General features: G+C 39.9%; 1 protein-coding gene across 7 annotated transcripts in view; it reads left to right on the top strand.

Annotated features, from left to right (window-relative positions):
• GHR (growth hormone receptor) overlaps positions 1-22,644 on the top strand; it is a 272,010-nt gene that overhangs the window by 103,992 nt on the left and 145,374 nt on the right. For 2 of the 7 annotated variants that reach the window (XM_077896085.1, XM_077896080.1), the window contains exon 1: positions 8,834-8,888. The exons of the other annotated variants lie outside the window; for them this stretch is intronic. In XM_077896085.1, the coding sequence (XP_077752211.1) occupies positions 8,849-8,888 (40 nt within the window). In that variant the 5' untranslated portion in view covers positions 8,834-8,848. Of the gene's footprint in view, positions 1-8,833; positions 8,889-22,644 lie in introns of those variants that run through there. 7 annotated transcript variants of the gene reach the window in all.

The following is a 22,644-nucleotide window of genomic DNA, read 5'->3' as shown; positions in this document are numbered from 1 at the left end:
TTCGGGAAATGAAGAGGTACCCAGCAAAGTAGAGCAAGATGAAGTGTCCAGTTGGGTGGGAGAATCGATGGAGAATAGTCTCCAAATGCCAAATTAAGATAGTGTTTCAAAAAGCGATCCATTATGTTGTATGTTAATAAGTCAAATGAGATGATTAAGAAGTAACCACTAGATTTAGCAATGTGAAGTCCTTGGTGGCCAGGACAAAAGCCGTTTTATTTGGTAGTGAAGCTTATGGCCTTATTTGAATGGGTTTAAGAAGGTAGACAAAGAGGAATTGAAAATAAGAATCTAATGCAATTCTTTGGGAAGTTTTGCTTTAAATGGGGAGCAGACAGGCTTCCTGCTCAGTGGGAGTCTGCTTGTCCCCTCTGTCCCTCCCACTGCTCATGTTTGTGTGCATGCTCTCTCTCTTTCTGAAATAAATAAAATTTAACAGAAAATAAGTGGGGAGCAGGGAAATGAATCAATAACTATAGGGATAATAACTGGACTAGTTGAGAGTGTAGGGGCACCTGAGTGACTTAGTGGCTGAACATCTGCCTTTGGCTCAGGTCGTGATCCCAGGGTCCTGGGATTGAGTCCCATACCGGGCTCCCCACAGGGAGCCTGCTTCTCTCTCTGCCCATGTCTCTGCCTTTCTCTGTGTGTCTCTCATGAATAAATAAATAAAATCTTTAAAAAAATCTTTAAGTAGTAAACTTGTCTTTTTATGCCTCCACCCCACACTGCCCAGCACAAGACTTAGTGACAGTTTAGCTAGATATCAAATTCTAGATGGATGATTATTTCTCTAACACTTAATGCTTTTTATTTATTTTTTGGCATTTGTTGTTGCTGAGGAAAAAAAATCTTCTACTGGTCTGTTTGAATCCCTTACTGGATAATATACCTCTTATTTGAAGTCCTTTTAAAGAGTTTTCTTTATCCTGATGCCCCAATGTGGATTTATTTTTTTTAATTTTTATTTATTTATGATAGTCACAGAGAGAGAGAGAGAGAGGTAGAGACACAGGCAGAGGGAGAAGCATGCTCCATGCACCAGGAGCCCGACATGGGATCCGATCCCGGGTCTCCAGGATTGTGCCCTGGGCCAAAGGCAGGCGCTAAACCGCTGCGCCACCCAGGGATCCCTCAATGTGGATTTATAATCCACAGTGGTTACTGTGGGTTTTTTTAAAATTTTTAAAAAAGATTTTATTTATTTATTCGTGAGATACACACAGAGAGAGAGAGAGGCAGAGACACAGGCGGAGGGAAAAGCAGGCTCCCCACAGGGAGCCCCAAGTGTGACTCAATCCCGGATCCTGGATCCCAAGATCACGCCCTGAGCAAGGCAGACACTTAACCACTGAGCCACCCAGGCATCCCTACTGTGGGTATTTAATCCAAACTCACTCTGTTCTTTTAATTTTATAAAATTATTAATAATAACTTTTTTTAAAACTGACTCTTGGAATTGAATTACGTTTTCTCATTTGGAACTCCCATCATACCTGAGTGGGAGCTCCTCAGTCTACCCCCTATGGGTTGTAATTGCTCTTTCACATTTTCCACTACAACTATCTTAGTTTTAAAAAAATAAAAAACAAAAAAAAACCTACCATTGCAGTAGTTGACGTAAAGGAGGATGTTCAAAATGTCAACTTGCAGTGCCGTGTTGGCCAATACAAAATTTCATGTGAAGAAACTTAGTGCCCTTCCCTCTCTTCTCCATTTGTATTAGTCTATTCTGGCTGCTATAACAGAAATACCATAGATTTGAGTGGGTTTATAGACAATAGAAATTTATTTCTCACAGTTCTGGAGGCTGGGAAGTCTCAAATCAAGGTGTCAGCAGGCTCACTTCCTGGCACATAGACAACTGTCTTCACCGTGTCCTCACATGGTGGAAGGGTAAAGGGAGTTCACTGGGACCGCTTTTATAAGGACACTAATCCCATCCATTACCTGATCACCTTCTAAAAAGCCCCACCTCCAAATACCACACTGGGGGATATGGTTTCAACATATGAATTGGGGCAGGGGGTATGAACATTCAGCCTTATAGCACCATTCTATTTGATTAAATAAACCAGCAAACAAAGCTGGGTTTGACCCATTAAAATGATCCTATAGTGTAATAGGTCATGACTCACAGTTTGAAAAACACCGAATTGAATGGCCAGTAATGGGAATATGAGGGAATATTAATTAGTGCAGCCATTAATTTTTATATTCATAGTTTTTCTGTTTTTAGGGGGGTGGTTGAACGGGGGGTTATTATGCTGCTTTAGCCACCAAGGAAGAGGATGCTTCCCTGTAATTCCATGTAATGGGGATTTACTATAATGACAGCAGGTATCTGTTGCTGTGCATACCCCTTCTCACATATCTCTCTCTCGTATCATGGGTCCTTCATGGGTTCTTTTTAAAAAAAAAAAAAAAAAGATTTTATTTATTTATTCATGAGAGACACAGAAAGAGAGAGGCAGAGACATAGGCAGAGGGAGAAGCAGGCTCCACGCAGGAAGCCTGATGTGGGACTGGATCCTGGGACTCCAGGACCATGCCCCGGGCCTAAGGCAGGCACTAAACCACTGAGCCACCCAGGGATGCCCCATGGGTTCTTTTATAATGTCCTCAAGCTCCCTATCCTCTTACTTCTAACTTCTCCAAGCTGATAGAATCTGCTGGGGTCGCTCAACATTTAATGTCAAGTATTTCCTATTTGTCAACCATTGGTATTAGGACCTAATTCTCAATCTAATACATGCATATTTAGCTGAGCCAGGTTGATTTCATTTGAATCAACAAAGACTTGCTAAAAGCTGCATTTGCCAGAAAAAGTGGCAATCTAATTGGTAGGTACTTAAGATTTACTAATGTTAAATGGAAAAAGAAAAAAAATAAAAGAGATAGCTTTTTGTATGGGCTCTGTTTTCAACTATCTTTAGAAATTTTACTGAAAAGAGAATGACAGAAAAGGAATTCATAATTTGTTTTCCATTGTATTAATATTTACCAAACCTTTACATAAGTATTGTGCGTTTCTTTTTTTAAACAAAGATTTTAGGGACACCGGGGTAGCTCAGAGGTTTAGCGCTGCCTTCAGCCCAGAGCCTGATCCTAAAGAACCGGGATCGAGTCCCATGTCAGGCTTCCTGCATGGAGCCTGCTTCTCCCTCTGCCTGTGTCTCTGCCTCTCTCTCTCTCTCTCTCTCTCTCTCTCTCTCTCAGCCTGTGTCTTTCATGAATAAATAAATAAATCTTTAAAAAAAAAAGATTTTATTTATTGATGAGAAACAAACAGAAACAGGCAGAGACATAGGCAGAGGGAGAAGCAGGCTTTCTCTGGGGAGCTCGACCCTGGGATCATGTCCTGAGCTGAGGGCAGACGCCCAACCACTGAGCCACCCAGGTGTCCCAGTATTGTGCTTTTCTAATAAGAAAAATAACATCGACTTCGGGGAATACAGTCATTTTGCAAACCAGCATCATGTACTCCTACTCTTGATTTAGTTCATCTTCTTGGTACAAATATGAAGTGTCTGTAAATAAAATTGTGTCTGAAGTAGAAAGCCTAATGCTTCTCCCTCTAGCACCATTTCAGAATACATTACTCGGTATACAATTTGGTTTGGGGAAGCTGGGTGCCAAAACCTAGGAAAATATAACCCACTAATAGGCCAGGCTCCTTTTCCTAATTTCCTACACTTCTCTTCTCTTCTTTGTATAACCAGTATTTATTATCTGTTTTTATTAACTTGAGAGTTAGAAATTTGGTTTGGGATAGGGTCAGATAGATTGTCACCTGTTTTTTTATTAGATCAAAATATTTCTTTCTGACTAGGATGGCCATTTCTGTGGCCTTAATAATTCCCCAAATAAAAGCATTCACAAGTTCTAAAGTGAAAAATACTCTGGTTCCAGCACACTAATAGGATTTATAACTCTCATTAAAAAAACAGGAGGGCCTACCTCTTAAAACTCATAAAAAATCCCTATCAGAATGTTACACATTCAGGTAAATTTTCTTCCTTTACAGAGAGTAAGGATAAAATTTCAGCCTGTTTTTATACAAATCCTGTGTGATTACTCTTTTCCACTCTTACAGTTGAGCCTTTTAAAAAAATAGGTGAAAATGAGCTTATTTTTTCAAGGATAAGCTAGAAAGATCTATGCTGTCTAGTCAGAAGACTCTGGCTAGTTGGTCCCTTGCCACTGTTCAAACCCATATTATCTGTGATCCTACTTCATAGTGAGTTCCAGAAGTGTTCCCAGACTCAGGTAGCTCTCATGTGTTATCTACACATCAACATCCAAGCCAGCAGGAGTGGAGAAGAAGTAGAAGAGATGTGCATTTCCCTGGAAGATGCACTTGCCACTTCTGCTCACATCCTCCTAGCCAGAACTGAGTCATGTGACCATAGTTCACTGCAAGGTTGGCTGTGAAATGTCATCTTGCACTGGATTCTATTACCAGTTGAAATTAGAGTGAGTTACTGTTGAGCACAATTAGTAAATATGAGATCACCTTGTGGGTTGTGGCATTAATTCTATGGACGAGGGAAGACATTTGCGTTTCATTCAGAAGGGTGTCATAATCATCATTATGTTTCAAAACATAATTTTGTGTGAAAAATATATTGGGGGGAGCCTTAGTGGGTGTGAAGGGGACATTCCTGAACATGCTTGCAGTCCAAGTGAGTTGGAATGGCAGGGACTTGGTGATAGCTGTAAAGAGGGGAAAGGGGGTGAAGCGAATTCAGAAGATGCTGGAGAGCTACTGTTAACAGAATTGGGGGCAGAGGAGGTGGACAGCCAGGCATCTTCTGAGTCTCTGGCTTGTGTTGCAAACACTGCAGGAACACCAGGTTGACGAATGAAGTGTTTCTGGACCCCTGAGGTCAGCTTTGGAAATGCACTCTAGAGATGTTTATCAGACAGGCTGTTTCTACACATCCAAAATATGATTTCAAAATAAACTAACTTCTAATTCACAATCAGTCAGACTCAGATCTAGTCATTGTTAACTAACCTATTCAAATGAACGTTCCTCTGTGAGGGTTTCTTCTATTCCAGGGCTTTGTATGGATGACCTGTCACAGAATGGTTAATCACGTACCACATAGGAAAGCCAGCCAGGCAGAAGGGAGTTGTAACCAACAAAAGGCCTTGCTAATTCTGGCTGTGGTCATAAGTCATGAAGAGCCTTCTTGTATTGATAGTATGGTCATACACAGGAATGTGAGTTGCATAGCCTTGCGTTTATCACAACTCAGCTCACACTCAATGATGAGAATCATCATGATTGTTCTAACCATATGAGGAGCAACAAGCAATGTGGCTAAGCTCCAGAGTTAGAAAGCAGTCATTTTGTGTCTTATGGTATTTGTGTACATAAATCACTAAATGTTTAGTGTTTTGCACCTTTTGCGGACTTGTGACTTTTTTTTGATAGACCTACTTCCTTTTATTACAAGCTAATTAAAAAGAAAAAACACATTATCTAAGTGCTGTGTCCTCCTGCCCAATCAATCAAAATATCTTATTAATGGAATAAATATCCAGTTAACATGTAGGCGGTACTGAAAATTTTCTAGTCGTCTACTTTGCACCACTAATACTATGGTTAAACATTTAAGTATGTTAAGATTTCCGATGGGCACTAATGGCTTGGAATTCACTCATCCTTCATTTAACAAATATTCAAAGTGTTACACACTGGGCATTTAGGATACTTCGGTGCAATAGGAGTGAATATAGCAGATGGTGCCTCTGCCCTCTGAAGCTGTCATTCTTGCACTCCTTCGAGAGGCCATGAGACTATCACTCTCTTCAGCCTAATTCATAGTCTTTGTCAAATTCTAATGCATGGCTGCCTTCTCATCTGGTCCAGCTGATTCTGTTACGATAGTGTGATGGGTCTCACGAGGCTCCAGCCCAGGCCTGGCCTTCACTTCAGTTGGCAGAACCCAAAGAAGTTCTGGGCAAAGTTCGATGGGGCATGGGGGGCGGGGTTATGTGAGGCAATGGGTTGTGTGCTTTCATCTACTCTTTTGGTACCAGGGGTGTGTGCACGTGTCTGTGTGTGTGTGTGTGTGTGTGTGAGAGAGAGAGAGAGAGAGAGAGAGAGAGAGAGAGAAAGAGAGAAAGAGAACAAGAGAGAATATGATTGATTTGGGGAGCATTTTGCCACAGCATATAAATGAAAGCAACAAGACCAAGAAGCTAGAGATTAGGACATGCCAAGCAGTGACCAAGAAATTCACCATATACCACCTCCAACCCTACCTTCTCTAATAGATTTTAACCAAATGAGTGTAATATGGTCTGCTTGCAGACATGACTGAATGAGGAGGGAAATTTATTTATTTTTATTTTTATTTAAAAAAAATTTTTTAAGATTTTGTTTAATTATTCATGAGAGACGGAGCGGGGGGCAGAGGGAGAAGCAGGCTCCATGCAGGGAGCCCGACGTGGGACTTGATCCCAGCACTCTGGGATCACACACACCCTGAGCCAAAGGCAGGCACTCAACCGCTGAGCCATTCAAATGTCCCACAAAAGGGAAATTTTAAAATGTCTTGATATAAAGCCCAGAGGAAACCATCGAAAATCCAGCTCCTATTTCAGAAATATCTGCTGGACTGTTGGTTAGTGTGCCCTTCTTGTTAACTTTGATTAAAAGCCTGAGTCAGATCTCTCATTTTTTAATGTGCTTTTGAATTTTTTTAGATTTAAATCTCTGATGGCTTAGGCAGTTGTTTGCGCTCTCCTCCCACCTCACTCTTTCCTCCAACTGTCTTAATTTCCCTTGCTCCCTCTTTCTTCTACTTTTCAGCCCTACTCCTTTCTACTCTAAACAAGAGTTTTCCTTGTCCTGGAGTTCATAAAGTATTCTCAAACTGCTTTCCTTCTTGCCTGATCACCCACAAGATATAGTTTGGGTTTCCAAACTTTGTTCTTTGAATAAAAGGTTACTTTTATAATTATTTAAGGAGCTCATACATCTCAATAGAGATTATAATTTGCTCTCAGAAAACACTTCAGAGGTTTAATTTTGGCCCATGTTTGTTTTCCATTTCTTCTAGGTTTTCTAAAGTCTTAGAAAAGGTCAGCACTTTTTGGTGTATATATATTTTTAATTGAAGTTTGATTTGCATACAGTGTTACATTAATTTCAGGTGTACAGAATAATGATTCAACAGTTCTGTACATTACTCAGTGCTCATCATGGTAAGTGTACTCTTCATCCCCTTTGCCTGTTTCACTCACCCCCACCTCCTTTCTGGTAACCACCAGTTTGTTCTCTGTATTTAAGAGTCTCTTTTTTCTTTGTTGTTTCTTAAACAAGAAACAACCATATGAGTGAAATCATATGGTATCTAACTTTCTCTGACTGATTTATTTCACTTAGTATAATACCCTCTATATCTGTTGATGTCATCACAAAGGGCAAAAATCTCATTCTTTTTTATGACTGAGGAATATTCCATTGTATATATGATATATATGTACCATATCTTCTTTATCCATTTCTTTATTGATGGACACTTGGGTTGTTTCCGTAATTTGGCTCTTCTTATTAATGCTGCAATAAGCATAGGAGTTCATATATCTTTTTTACTCATTTTTTAAAATTTCCTTGAATAAATACCCAGTAGGAATTACTGGATCATATGGTAATTCTATTTTTAAATTTTTTTAAGGAACCTTCATACTGTTTTCTGCAGTGGCTGTACCAATTTGCATTCCCACCAAAAGTACCTGGGGGTTTCTTTTTCCTTGCATCTTTGCTAACCCTTATTTCTTGTCTGTTTGATCCCAGCCATTCTAAAAGATGTAAGGAGAAAAGGCCAGTACTTTGAAGCAAAAGAAAATTCAACTTTTTTTGTGTGTGTGCTTCTAGCCATACCTGTTTTCTAATTTATTCTGATGCTTTGGGTTCCTTACTGCATGTCTGAATTAAGCTATCCTACCATGCCTGGTGTGATAGAAAGACTACTTTATCTCATTAACAAACATTCAGTTGAACTTTCCACAGAAGAACATGCTCCCATCCCTCAAAATACCCATTTTTAAAACAATGTCAGAAGTCTGTGTTCATTCCCCTTCAAAATTCATTCTAAACTGAGTGTGCAAGGCACTGTGCAAAATAGTGGGGGATCCAAAGATGACCCTCTGAAGAGAGATGAGAAAGTCATGGATAGCTTACAGTGCTCCCATAGGGGTTTGTCAAGGCTGTATGGAAGTAGAGAGGAGGGGCACCTAACTTCACCTCATAGGTGAAAAAAATGCATTGAAGTTGAAGTGACTTTGATCTGAGGGTTCGGGGAATGAGTAGCAAAGATGGGAGAAGTAGGAAGAGGACAGGTGGCAGAGGAGCCAAAGGAATGAAGAGTGTGGAGCCTTCTGAGAAGATTCCTCTTGGTGAGAGAAAAGAGGAGGTTTGGGGAATTGGTGGAAGACAGGAATGGAAGGGAAGAAAAAGGCCAGGTTGGACCACACAGGGCTGGATGCACCGTTCTGGGAGTTTATCATTTTGTACTGAGGAATCTTAAACAGAGGCTGGTGATCTGCAGTTTAAGAAACTCACTGTGGTGTCAGTGTAGAGAATAGATTTTTGCAAGGTTCTATCCAGGATTATTTTCAGAAATTTCAGTTCAGTAAGGTCCAGACTTTACAACTGGTTGTGAGTAAACTCCTTTTCTTGATTACTCAAGGTGTCTTCCTACTTCAAAGGAGGTGGCGAGGAGCACTCAGCTACTGCTGTGGTGGGGCAGGTGGCCAGCCCTCTGCGGCAGCCAGAAGAACCGGGTGGCCTTATGCCTGTACGTTATGATTTGTTTTCACTGAATGCCTAATGATAAATGATATGTGTGACAGCGCATGTGCGCCTGAGGGTAAGTGTGGTTTTTTACTTCTTGAAGTGCTTTTTGAAACCAGAGCAACAGATTGAAGACAATAGAGGGTTCTAAAAAAAAACCTACTGGACAAGGGACAGGAGACCTGGGTGCTACTCCCAACATGGCTGTACCCAGCAGTGGTGTCTCACACACCCCACTTTGTCTCTCTGGGCCTTGCCTGCCTCATGTGTGAGGTGAGGCCTTTAGCCTAACATGGTCCTTAGGGCTCTCTCCAGCTCCCAGGTTCTCACCATACTTCTGGCCTCCACACCATCTCCCTTCCCCCTGACAGCAATAACCTTGCACTTCCAGATATTCAGATTAATAGAGAAACTGGTAAAAAAAAAAAAAAATATATATATATATATATGTATATATATATATGTTTAAACCAGTTGTATTTGAAGGAATATATCCTAGTGATCATGGGAAATAAGCAAAGGGAAAAAAAATTACAATTCATATTCCATCCTGTGCTGATGATAAAAGGGAATCAGAAAGCCCCGTGGACACATCTTTCTTCATTTTCTCTTGACTTTCTGCTTGTCCCTTCTGCCAAGGTAGAGAGGAGATTGGATCTGAGGGGACTGAGGGTGAGGTCCCTGATGGGGGGTGAGGGAAGGTGACCTGGGAAAGCTGAGTTTTGCCATCTTCCAAAGGAGTGCAGCCTTTACTCAGCAGAAGCATTCATACAGGTGGCTCCTTGGCAGAGTTTTGACCTGTGACCTTCCATGCCTTTGTGAAATTCTCCTGTACCTACATCCGGCACCTTCAGGCTATGCGCTAGCTGCCCAAAGTTCAGCCCTGGGCCCATCTTCTAGCCCCCAGATTACCCTTCACTCTCTTTTACCCAAACTAACTTCTCCTAAAGATCCAAAAACTATAGGTAGACAGTGATGTGGATAATCTTGGGTAAAGGGGAAAACTTCTAGTACCTCTGGCCTACCTTGTATCCACCACCTGCCAGCAAAGCCCACACATGTCTCTGCCCATGCATCAAATCCCACAAGGCCCTTCGGTGTTGGTGTAGAGTGATAAATAGGGGGAGTGGGTCTTTTTTCGCCCTGAAGAGCTTTATAGATAGCAACACAGGCCCTGAGAAATGTATTTCACCCACAGTCCATCATCTTGTGACGTCAATACCATGATACTGTTTATAGCAGAAGTTAAAAAATATCAGTGTGGAGGCACAGAAGAGTGAACACTTATGTTTCAGAGGAGTATAGAAAGCTTCTTGGAGGGGGTGATGCTTGAGCATAATTTTTAAGCATAAGTAGGTCTATGATTTGTCTGACAGTGGCCTTGAAGGTAAAGGAAGATAGACCATGAGGGAGGCTGTTTCATGCATTTAAAAAAAAAAAAAGGGCAGAGAAGAGGCAGTGGGGTGATCAGGCAGGAGGAGCTCCATTCCAGAGAGAATTCTGAGGTAGAATCAGTCTCTTACAGCATCATGTGACCTGTGAGAAGGATAGGGGTAACTAAGGTACCTAGTTCAGGAAACTACAAAATCCTAATCTCATCAAGCAAGATAGGAAATGTGAGGGATGAGGCCATTTGTTCCTTAGGCAGGGGTCGGGGGTAGGTAGGAAATGCTGAATTCACTTCGGACAGGAGTTATTTCAGATGCTTATGGGCATCCAGCGAAATTAGTCCACCTCTGAGGAGCCGGCTCTCGAGTTCTTCAGCATTTACATGAGGCTCTGTGTAAACTGCCACCCTGGGGATTCCCTGGAGCTTCCCTTCCTCATTGGGAAGTAGTTTTAATTGATAACATGATCACAAATGGTGGGTTGTAAAAAAAAAAAAAAAAAAAAAGTCATTTGAATCACTTTTCAGTTTGGAAGATGAATGTTGTATTGCTGTTCCACACGATGTGAGATAGTTGAAACCACTCAGATTACAACGAAAAGGCATTGAAGTGTTTGCTTCTTTGACGTCTTGGTAGGAGGACTGTCTCTGTGAAACGGTGCATGGTTTGACTCAGCCTGCTCGTTCCAGTCATTATCCAGCTGCCAACTGTTGTAGGAGAAACATGGCCAAGTCATTGAATTTAGTTTCCTGAGTTATGCCGTGGTGACCCCATAGGTAAACACAAGGCTCCTGGGAATTGAATGTTTACTTCAAAGGACTGAAAACGAGCTCTCCTGAGCCAAGATATTAGGTACAAGGACATGTTACAAAGATAGCCTGTACTTCCCCCTTCCACACCACCTTTTCCTCCACCGAATACGTGCTGCTTGTCCTTATCTTCCCCATCCATTTGGTCCTAGATTTTGACCTTGGTTTTGATTTACCTTTCCATTGACACATCATCTGTTTTTTAATTCCCTGGTTAGATCTGAGGTTAAGATGAGAAGCGAGGCCAGCAAGTGGATTCAGACAGGCTTTCTCTGTATTTCTCACTTTCCCTGGGATGATCTCATGTCCAGGTTTATGTGTTCAAAAAATAAATTGCATCAATTGACTGAGAGGTGATCAGACTCTAGGGGACCAATTTATACTAGCCAAACTCAAGAGATGGGCCAATACACCAGAATGCCGATTCATTCATTTGTTCTCCATTTCAGCTGTCAAGCAATTTCATTTCAGCTGGTTATTGTATTAGTTTTCCAGAAAGAGAGGAAACTCAGAAAACAAGATAAGAATCAGAAGGTAATTTGGCAATTGTAGAGTTGGAATAGAAGGAACTGAATGACTTCAGGAGAGCATCACCAAGTCGAGAGATTATTGTACCTGTTTTTGTATTGAGACATTTTTGTTGCCTGATTAAAGCACTCTTGGCCAGGGGTAGTTGGAGAAACCAAAGTCACAGATTATTTACTGTCTAATTTTTTTTAAGCATTCCTCATCCATCATTAATTGATTGGACAAGATTGTCTCTCAAGTCACAAATTTTTCTCTTTTTTTGCCCATAATTATTTTTCCCAAAATTTTTATTTAAATTCTAGTTAGTTAACATATAGTATAATATTGGTTTCAGGAACAGAATTCAGTGATTCATTACTCACATATAACACCAAGTGCTCATCACAAGTGCCCTCCTTAATATCTGTCACCCAGCTAGCCCATCTCTCACGCACCTCCCTCCATCAACCCTCAGTTTGTTCTCTGTTACTAAGTCTCTCTTATGATTTCTCTTTTTTTCCCTTCTCCTATGTTCATCTGTTTTGTTCTCTAAATTCTATATATGAGGGGGATCATATGGTATTTGTCTTTCTCTGACTGGCTTATTTTGCTTAGCATAATACACTCTAGCTCCATCCACATCATTGCAAATGGCAAGATTTCATTCCTTTCTATGGCTGAATAGTATTCTAGTATGTATATGTATTATATACATACACCATATCTTCTTTATCCATTCATGAGTCAGTGGACACTTGGGCTTTTCCCATAGTTTGACTATGATGTTGTAAATATTGGAGTACATGTACCTCTTTGAATGTGCATTTTTGTATCCTTTGAGTAAATACATAGTGCAATTGCTGGGTCATAGGGTAGTTCTATTTTTAATTTTTTGAGTATCCTCCATACTGTTTTCCAGAGTGCCTGCACCAGTTCTCATTCCCACCAATAGTGTAAGAGGGTTCCCCTTTCTCTGCATCCTCACCAACATCTGTTGTTTCCTGACATGTTTATTTAACCGTTCTGACCAGTGTGAGATGGTATCTCATCGTGGTTTTGATTTGTATTTCCTTGATGATGAATGATGTTGAGCATCTTTTCATGTGTTTGTTATCCATCTGGATGTCTTCTTTGGAAAAATGTCTATTCATGTCTTCTGCCCTTTTCTTAACTAGATTATTTTCTGGGTGTTGAGTTTAATAAATTCTTTATAGATTTTGAACTAACCCCTTATCAGATATGTCATTTGCAAATATATTGTCCCATTTTGTAGGCCTTTAGTTTTGTTGATTGTTTCCTTTGCTGTGCAGAAACTTTTTATCTTGATTAAGTCCCAATAGTCATTTTTGCTTTTGTTTCCCTTGCGTTTGGAGACGTGTCTAGTAAGACGTTACTGTGGCCAAGGTCAGAGGTTGCTGCCTGTGTTCTTCTCTAAGACTTTAATGGTTTCCTGTCTCATATTTACATCTTTCATCCATTTTGAGTTTATTTGTTTTTATGGTGTAAGGAAGTAGTCCAGTTGCATTCTTCTGCGTATGGCTGTCCAATTTTCCCAACACCATCTATTGAAGAGAATATTTTTTCCATTGGATATTCTTTCTTGCCTTGTTAAAGATTAATTGACCATGTAGTTATGTCCATTTCTGGGTTTTCTCTTCTGTTCCATTGACCTATGTGTCTGTTTTATGCCAGTATTGTACTGTCTTGACATCAAGTCACAAATTTCTACACTCTGCTAAAAGGCTCTTCTCCAGTTGGACAAGTTTCAGTGGTGACTGGATAATAATCTTCCTTTTTAACATTTAGGAAGTCAACCTTGGATTCTACAATGGACTTTTAGAGACTGTATTACTTTTCTATTGCTTCCGTAACCAATGATCATAAATATATTGGTTTGTAACAACACCCATTTATTACCTCACAGTTCTGTAGGTAAAAAGTCTGGGCACAGCCTGGCTCAGCTGATTCTCTGCTTAGAGAACACTGAAATCAAAATACTTTGTAGGACTTTGTTATCTTCTGGGGACTCTGGGGATGAATTTGCTTCCAAGCTCCTTGAGGTTGCTAATACAGTTCAATTCCTTGCTATTGGAGGACAGTCTTCTCTGTTTCCTTCCTGGCTATCTGCTAGGAGCCAGGTTTGCTACCAGAGTCTGCCTGGCTGGCATCTCATGTTTTCTGTGCCACCCCCTCCAGGAACAGCACATCAAATCCCTCTTAGATTTCTCATCTCTCTGCCTTCCTCTTCTGGCACATCTCACAGTTACTTCTGCTGTTATAGGCTAATTACATTTAGTTGCCTCAGTAATAGAGGATAATCTCCCTATTTTAAAATCAGTTGATTAGTAACCTTAATTACATCTGCAGAGTTCCTTCAGAGAAGTACCTAAGTTAGTGTTTGAAAAACTAGAGATGGTCATCTTGACGGGACCTCATCAGCAACACTTTAAAATACTGTTTTGTCATTACTTGAGTGGTCCTATCTGTGGATGGCTGATTTCATCCATTACGTGTACTCTTTTTATTTGCCATTTCATGGGATAATATTTTCTTTTCCTACCTTTAGATTTAGTATTTCAACCATTTGGTATAGAAGATTCTCTATTGCAAAAATTACACTTATCGGTTGACTGAATGGGAAAGATTGATTTTTTTTTTCTCTCCCTCCACTCCTGTGAGGAAGGCTTCCTGGGATATAGTGCACTGTTTTCACAAACTGAAAAAATTGTAGCACATTTGGTTTGTACTAGGTCAGTGATTCTCAGCCCTGGCTGCACTTTAGAATCACATAACAAATTAATACTCAAGCCCTACCACAGAGATTCTAATTTATCTTTGATAAAGCCAGGTCATTTTTTAAGTTTCCCACATGTTTCTGATTTGCAGTGAAGGCTGAGAACTATTGATATGCTCCAGACATTCTGTTTTGGAGATAAGGAAGCTGAGGCTGAGGGTGAGAAATGATTTGCTTAAATCTCATACCTCGTGACAGATCTGATGCTCTGTGCCAGCTTTGTGCCCCCCAAAAAGGTTTATGATTTAACTGTGTATAGATTTCAGGGCTCAGTAATCATAGGCAAAACAAATTTTAGGGAGATCTGGAGCATCCTGCCTCTTGCATCAGTAGGAAGACTATTTCTTTCCAGGACTTTAAGAAACTATTAGACCTTGAAAAATGACTGTTTAAAGATTCCTTTTCAGCAGCTTGACCTATTGTTCATGAGCAATAATAAGTGCAGACACATTCCGCCCTAGCCAGGGAGCTGGCCACATGGACACGCACAATCTCTCAGCATCCCAGAGCTGCACACTTCCATGTGGTTGCCACTTAGCCGCATGTGACTATGAATCACTTGAAATCTGGCTAATACCAATTGTGATGTGCTGTGTGAAATACACTAGGTTCAAAGATTCCATATGAAAAAAAAGGAGTGTAAAATATCTCAGTACTTTTCGTATTAACTGTATGATGAAATGATAATATTCGGGCTGTATTGGGTTAACTAAGGTATATTATTGAAATACATTTTATGTATTTTTAATGTAGTTACTAGGAAATTTAAAAATACATATGTGGCCAGCATTTGGGTCTCACATTATATTTCTGTGACACAGCACTGTTCTAGAGGGCATTTTCTATGAAAGCTGTGAACAATGAATGGTCCAAGTCCAAACAATTACACCTCGCATGATCTCGAAGAGTGAAGTGGTATATTACAAACTTCCTGGAGTTGAGACATGACATTGATCTGCCTTATGTCTGCCATCTATCTGGCAGCCAGTCAGTCTGGCCAACTAGACTTCTTTCTATTTATATGTATAGGCTTAGAGGAGGTGGGAGGGGGGTGCCCCCATGTCATGGAAAGAGCACACTTTATAGCTGTTAAGTAATGTACCCAAAAGTAGACCAGGTGCTCTTGGAGATTCTAAGGCCTAGAGATGAATATTATATCCCTTGAGCAATACTCCTAAAGAAACTGCTATGTCAGCTTTTATGAATTATTACTGTCCTTGACAGGCCCAGAGCACTGAAAATGCTGTGGTGTCTGCCTCCGTCCATAATTCAAATCCAAACTTTATGCTCTTTTTCTTACCATCTATAGCTTTTTCTGCCTTGCTGGTACCCTGCCCATGTGCTTAGTCAGCCTTGTTTCACATTTATGAAGAAGCACAGGAAGGAGAAGGCAGGCATTGGAGACCTTGAACATGGTGCTAATTGTCTGGGGGACTCAGCCTCTCAGAGTTCCTCTAAACTGAGGAACTCTGTTTTTTTATTTTCTCAGTTTTAAAATGAGGCTGTCTTTCACAGAGTCTTTGTAAAAGTTGAGTGAAATAATGTGGCTCCTGGTCAACTTCTTCATTGGGCAGATTTTAGAATAGGCATCTACTCTGTGTCAGGCCCCAGGGTAGTTGTTGGGGATACAGTGAGCAAGTGAAGCACATCTACTGTCCCCAGCTGCTCACAGCTAGAAAAAGAGAAGGACAAGGAGCCTGGCAACATGGGGCAGGAGTAGTCCTCGATGAATGGCAGCTTTCACTACATCGCACAGCATGGGATTTGGCTTATCACAAAATTGTGGGATGGTGTGCAGACAGGGGAACTGAGGCCTATGGCGATTGAGTGACTGCCCAAGTTACCACACCAGGCAATGTTGGGCTGGCACCAGGGCATGGGACTGCTGACTCCTTCTCTAGAAATGCTTTGTCCAGAAGATCACATTGCCTCACTCTTGGTTTCTCAACTTGTTTACCTTAAAAGAACAAGTTCATTTTGGACTTGATAAAAGGAAAGAAGAGTTTCTCCCAGTTTTTGCTCTGTATGTTACCTGAGGCTGCTAGTAACTCCTTTTAGTACACTGTGAGTTGCTGTACTACTCATTGTCAGATTATAATCTCATCAAAATAATAATGTTTGTGTTTGAAGACTTCATTCTATGAGATCATGTCTTCAATAGCTTATTTATTTCCTATTAAATTCAGTAAAACAAAGCCAATTTTCATCTGAGAGTCTGAAAAAAACTCCAACATCTTCAACTTTGTTTAAAGCCTATTCCCCATGTTCTATATGATCTATCACAGTAAAAAAAAAAAAAAAAAAAACCTTTTTAAAAGAGCCGCTTGTGAAAAGAGAATCAGCAGAAATTCAGTAAGAGGTTTGCTTTTGCAAGTTCTGTTTTGAAAAAGAAATGATTTGGTAGGTGCAGAGATATAAAATATGATGTAAAAAGGAATATGGTGTTCAAATAAGCACCCATGCAATTGATTTCTCTTTTGTGTGGGAGTCACTCCTGCATTGTAAATCAGTGGATGCACCACGTGAATCAAACTGGGTGAGGCTGGCGGCCATCCACAAGGATGATTGTTACAGTGAGGTATTGCAAAGTGCCACTGAGTCATACTGAACTCACACAGAATGCCCATATGCAGAGAAAGTCCACTCATAGCAGAATCCCATGCATACCAAACTAGGAACAGCATGAAGCATTTAGTGCTGAAAAGGCCTGCATTTTCTCATTTCTCCAGAAAGGAAGAGGTAAAGACCAAAGTTCCTATAACCCAGCTGCCTTTTGTATTCTCACAGAGAGAGTCCTACTTTGAAGCTAAGTGTTTTATCACTGGAATTCATCTACCCAATTTTCAGCTGTAGAAATCCATGATTCACAAAACAAATGATCTGGACCCAGTAACAACAGCATAGCCTTTTCTTACAGCAGATGAGATCATGATTATGGGTGAAATCAGCCTCTAGATTATTTCCCATAATTGGGCCTCCGTTAGAAGGTGCACATTTGCCTGTACACCTAAGCAAACATGAGCAGCGTTCCTGCCTTATCCTAGGAGATGCACACATTACATTATGATGATTCTCCTTTTCCTTGTGCCTTTATGTAAGTGCATGATTGAAGAAGGGAGTCATATATGTTGTGGCTACCCAGGAACACTGATCGCCTTCACCTCCCTAGGCTTCCATTTCATGATATATAAATGAGAGCTCTACTCCCCATCTATCCCATGGAAACATTATAAAACATAGTCTATTTATTACTGGTATCAGAAAGAATCTAATAACTTATTTACTGGATACACACAGAGGACATGCTAAATGTTTTAAATAAATCATCTTATTTAATCTCCTCCTGATTTCCCTGTGAGAAAGGTAGTAATATTATCATCTATATATTAGAGAAAAGTCAACAGGTGTGGTAAAGCTAGGATTTGAAGCAAGCTCTCTCTGACTCCAGAACACATGCTCTTAACCCAAGCACACTCTCTCCATAAATGAAGATCAAGGATGGTATTTATGGTAGAGGCTGATGTTAATTCTAAAGACTTGGAAAAATATCTACCAATGATCATTAACTAAATATGATTAGCTAACAGCAGAACAGATGGCATCAAATGAAATCGAGTATCCAGGGTTCACGCACGAGCACTCACTGTCTCTTACATTGTGTATGAATGTCAGCAGATGGCTTAATCTTTGTACCTGTTACCTACATGGAGCCTAGATAGCATCGTTCACTTCCCCAGCTGATGGTGTGTTGGGTCCAGTTTGTACTAGCTTGTGAACCCACGTTCAGTGACTTCAGGTGCGGTGACGTGGTAACTTAGAATCAGACATGGTGGAGGTTTTCACACCACAGAAACTGGTAAGCCCTACCAATCATGGAACTTCTCCCTCTCTCTTTTTAATTCCAGAAAGACAATTACACACTTATCAGTACACCACTGTCTATGACTCAAAGAGAGATACAGTGTGAATTGTCACTTCTCTAAAGGTAAACATAGGCATACTGGCTACCCTAAAAAAAAAAACACCTGCAAATATAATCATGACTAATTCTTCAGTAAATCTTTAGTTCCCATCATTCTTCATTTGGGATGACCTCTTAAAATGTAACTGTAAGGATTTTATATGTCATTAGAAATATAAAAATTTTTATTATTGTTTTTGTTACAAAAACATACATGCCCACTGTAACAGTTTAATGTTTCTGAATGTGAGTACAAACAAACCATTATATATATATATATATATATATATATATATATTTATCAGTGTGTCAAAGAGAAGTATAAAATATAATGCAAGCCACATGTGTGATTTTAATTTTTCAGCTGGTCATATTTAAAAAAATAAGAAGAAACATGGATTGGTAGTTTTCAGTAATATGTTTATTTAACCCAGCAACCCAAAATATGAGTTTAACATGTAGTAAACATAGACCTTGTTGAAATATTTTGGATGCCTTTTTTGTACCAAGCCTTCAAAATCCATGTATGTTTTACACTAACAGCACGTCTTAATTTGGATGCTAAATTTGCATCAGATATACTTGATCTTTATTTAGATTTAATAAAATCTACAGCTGAGAAACTAGATTCACATCGCAACCTATTTCAAATATGCTTAAATGCTTACTTAAAGTATGTAATTAAAACTACATAAAAATTTAGTTTATTTAATTCCTCAGTTGCATTAGCCACATTTCCAGTGCTCAGTGGCCACTGGGGATTGGTGACTGAATTGGTCAGCGCAGGTGCATATGATCTATACTTTTAATGTTTTACTGAAAAAGGGCACTTAATTACTTAATATTACTCCCACAAGCCTTTTTTTCCTCATACATTACACATTTAAAATAATTTCCCATCCTTTATTCCCCACTGGATCCTGAGAAGAGAAAAATCTCAACAAAAGTACATATGCCAGTAATGTCTGTAAACTTTTTCTCTCTCACTAATGGGAAAGAAAGAAATTGACCTAAGGCAGTTCAGATCTGACCAATTTTCAAATGACCAGCACCATAAAAAGTAGGTAATAACATGAACAAATGCAAATTAGTCAAATAAATTCCTGGTATTAACTAGAGTGGATCATTTCAAATACCCTTTTGGATTAGCCATTTTTGATGTTGAGTTTTTAGAACAGCTTCACCAGGAAATCAACTAGATTCAGTTTTGCAATAATTCATTACTAATGATCACCTGCATCAGAAAGTACACATTTATTAGGTTATCTAACTAGAGTCTTGGTTTTGCAATATAAACAATTCTGGTTCTGTGTGTATTTTTTAAATCAGTTCTTACTTTTTTGGTATCAAGATAGCTAGATCCAATAAAACAAAAAATTGGGGAAATATTATTTCTATCAATTCAGCTACCATGTTGGTATTTTGCCTTAACAGGACTACAAGTTCCTACATCTATCATATAATTCTAACTATATGCTAATATGCTGACACCATTTTTCTAGGGATGCCCTTGACCGCTTTCCTTTTAAATACTTGATACAAATCAGAGGGTGTAGGTAGCTTTGAGTGGTTGTTCCTTTTGTCTCTGCCAAATTACATACCAGATAGGAGCACATTTTCCCCTATATAGCTTAATATGCTTTATAATATTACTTCTAATAAGGTTGATGTGGGGGTTCTTCATGAAATAGCCTAGTCTTCACATTAAATTCATCTGGTACTCATCATCTCCATGTAAATATCTCTGAAATCTAATAATGACCTCTCTCTCTCTGTCTCCTTGATCTCCTACCTTCAACTTCCCACCAGACATTTCTTAACACTTCTACAAGTGTTTGAATCACTATTATATCACTTTAATACCAAATATCCCAAGACAGTCATGTGATCTTCTCATTCCTGAACTCAGATCCCCAAATCCTGATTTCTATCAATAGCACTATCTTTCATCCACACATATACTATATACTCATTCATTTGTGATAGATATGTTTTCTTTATCATCTCCTGTATCCAGTCACCACCAAATCTTGTTAGTATTTCTCAGTGATGCCAAGTTAAGAAAGTATGAGGGGCAGATTTATCCTAAGAAAACTCCACTTGCACATGCTTACCAATCCCAAATCTTCCAGTGACTTTCTGATTAATATGAATTGAACTGCTGAGGTATCGGGGTGGTGCAGTGGGTTGAGCATCTGACTCTTGATTTTGGCACAGGTCATGATCTCAGGCTCATGGGAGAGAGCCCCCATCCCCTCTGCTGGCTCTTCACTCAGTGGGGAGTCTGCTTGGGGATTTCTCTCCTTCTTACTCCACCATCCCCCCCCCCCCCCCCCCCCGCCCTGCTCATGCTAAATCAATCAATCAATCAATCAATCAATCAATCTTTTTAAAAATATATGAGTTGAACTGCTGTTTCGGTCTAGTCCTCCCTTATCTATTCAGTTTTATTCCCTTTAATTCATAATTTTGAACTTTGTTCTCTATCTCACCTCCTACTGTCCTCCACTAATCAGACCCAGAGCCATACCCAAGACGTTTGTACCATCTGAGCTTTTACCCATAATGCAAGTTCACCCCCCTCACTATTCCTTACCTATCACAATCTTCTGTCATTTGTTCTAATTTTAAGCCCCTCAGTGACTGATTTTTTTCCTCACTCTGGTCTTTCTTTCATTTTTAAGTATGCTTCCTTTTTCCCCCAATATCATTTGCCTATCCTGCCTAAATCTTGAGGTAAAGAACCATGATTTTGATTGCTTTCGTATTCTCCATTGTGCTCTGCACAATTCTAGGAGTTCAATACATCCATGCTAATTTTAAAATAAAGAGAATTGAACTAATTCCTTTCTTGGCCTGGAATTGGTTATAACATGTTGGAAAAAAATATTATGTTTAATCTCCATCTCTTATGTGTTTATGTACTGTTTTATAGCCAAGGAATAAAAGTCTGTATATCCCAGGCCTAACTGTAATTTAGAGTCTCCTCTGCTGGGCAGTTTATAGAACTAAAACTCACACCAGCTGGATTATACTGCTTTTCAGCTGGCTCTCCCTTGAGGAAGTTGGGGGAGGGGGGGTGAGGAGATGGGAGGAGGGCAGGCAAAGTGCCTTAAGCTTTGAAAGTGGAAATGGTGTGAGTTCCATTAAGCAAGAATAGAAGTTTGTCTCCCCCACCCAACCACTGCCCCACCCTAAAGGAAAATCTTGCCATGAGGCTATAGCCAAAGAATGCATAAATATCCGTAGAAATTTAGAGAGGTATTTTCCCTAGAAAAATATTGCAAACTTAAAAACCCAGTAGGCTAAGGTACATTTGGTAGATTCCACTGGACGGTACCCGCGTCTACATAGAGACTTATGTTGGGGAAAGGGAATAATGGGACTCTCTCCTGCTCACATCTGGCACATCGCTGACAGACTGCATTAAAGTTTCACACTTTGTGCATTGGCACTTTGTCCTCTCTAGGGATGCTTTCTCCCAGCTGAACCTAACGAAGAAGGATCCTCTTATCTAGAAGCTGCCATATGGAGTTCTGCAAAACTGAAGGGGGTGGCTTCCAGGCAAATCGAACAGAATGTCCATCCGCCCAGCTGTGTACTGGCCCTGGGGACAGTTCACTAGGGGACTGCTTTCACAGTCAGCCCCACAAAGCCAGCAACAGTGGAAGGAGAGCCTTAGTCTTGAATGCAGTGGTTAGCTCTTCCTGCATCCAGCTACACCTCTGCATCCTCCTCTCTGCCCCCTACCTGGAGCTAGAGTTGGGGCCCTGGGCAATGTTCTCAGTGCAGTGAACGGTTCTTGTCTCCTATTTGGGAGAATGACAGTTTTAAATACCTCCTTTTCTGCTGTAGGAGTGTACAAACGGATTGATTCTGGTTGATTTTGCTTTGGGATTCTGATTTGTTGTTTCATTTTATGAAAGAGAACACGTCCTATGGAGATATATTGTGCTAATTTGGAAGAGGCAAAGTTCATTTGCAGGTAGCAACTTTCAAAAGTTCAAGGATGAGAGGGAGTCAACTACTATTCATCTGAAGCAAAATTCACTTGTTTCTGGCATCTGCCCAGTATCTTTGAAATATTTGAAGAAGCAACCAGAGAAAGCAGACTTCTGAGTAATGCTAACCTCTATCCTTCTATTCAGGCGGGATGAAAAAACCCTGCCTAGGAAATTAGAATTCTGTTACACCTTGATATCCAGAAAGACCAAGGGAGATTTCTTTACCTGACACTAAGTGCCTTGGGGGATTGCTGGTAAAAACTAACACTATATATAGAGCCCAGTTCCTCATTGCTTTTCCTACTTTAAAAATAAAATTTAAAAGGAAATATCCAGTTAACAATGGGATGGCATTTTCAGCCTTTAAGA

The sequence above is a fragment of the Canis aureus genome, chromosome 4 (genome assembly GCF_053574225.1).
Source record: "Canis aureus isolate CA01 chromosome 4, VMU_Caureus_v.1.0, whole genome shotgun sequence".
Taxonomy (NCBI): Eukaryota; Metazoa; Chordata; class Mammalia; order Carnivora; family Canidae; genus Canis; species Canis aureus.
This window is presented reverse-complemented; position numbering and strand designations above follow the sequence as displayed.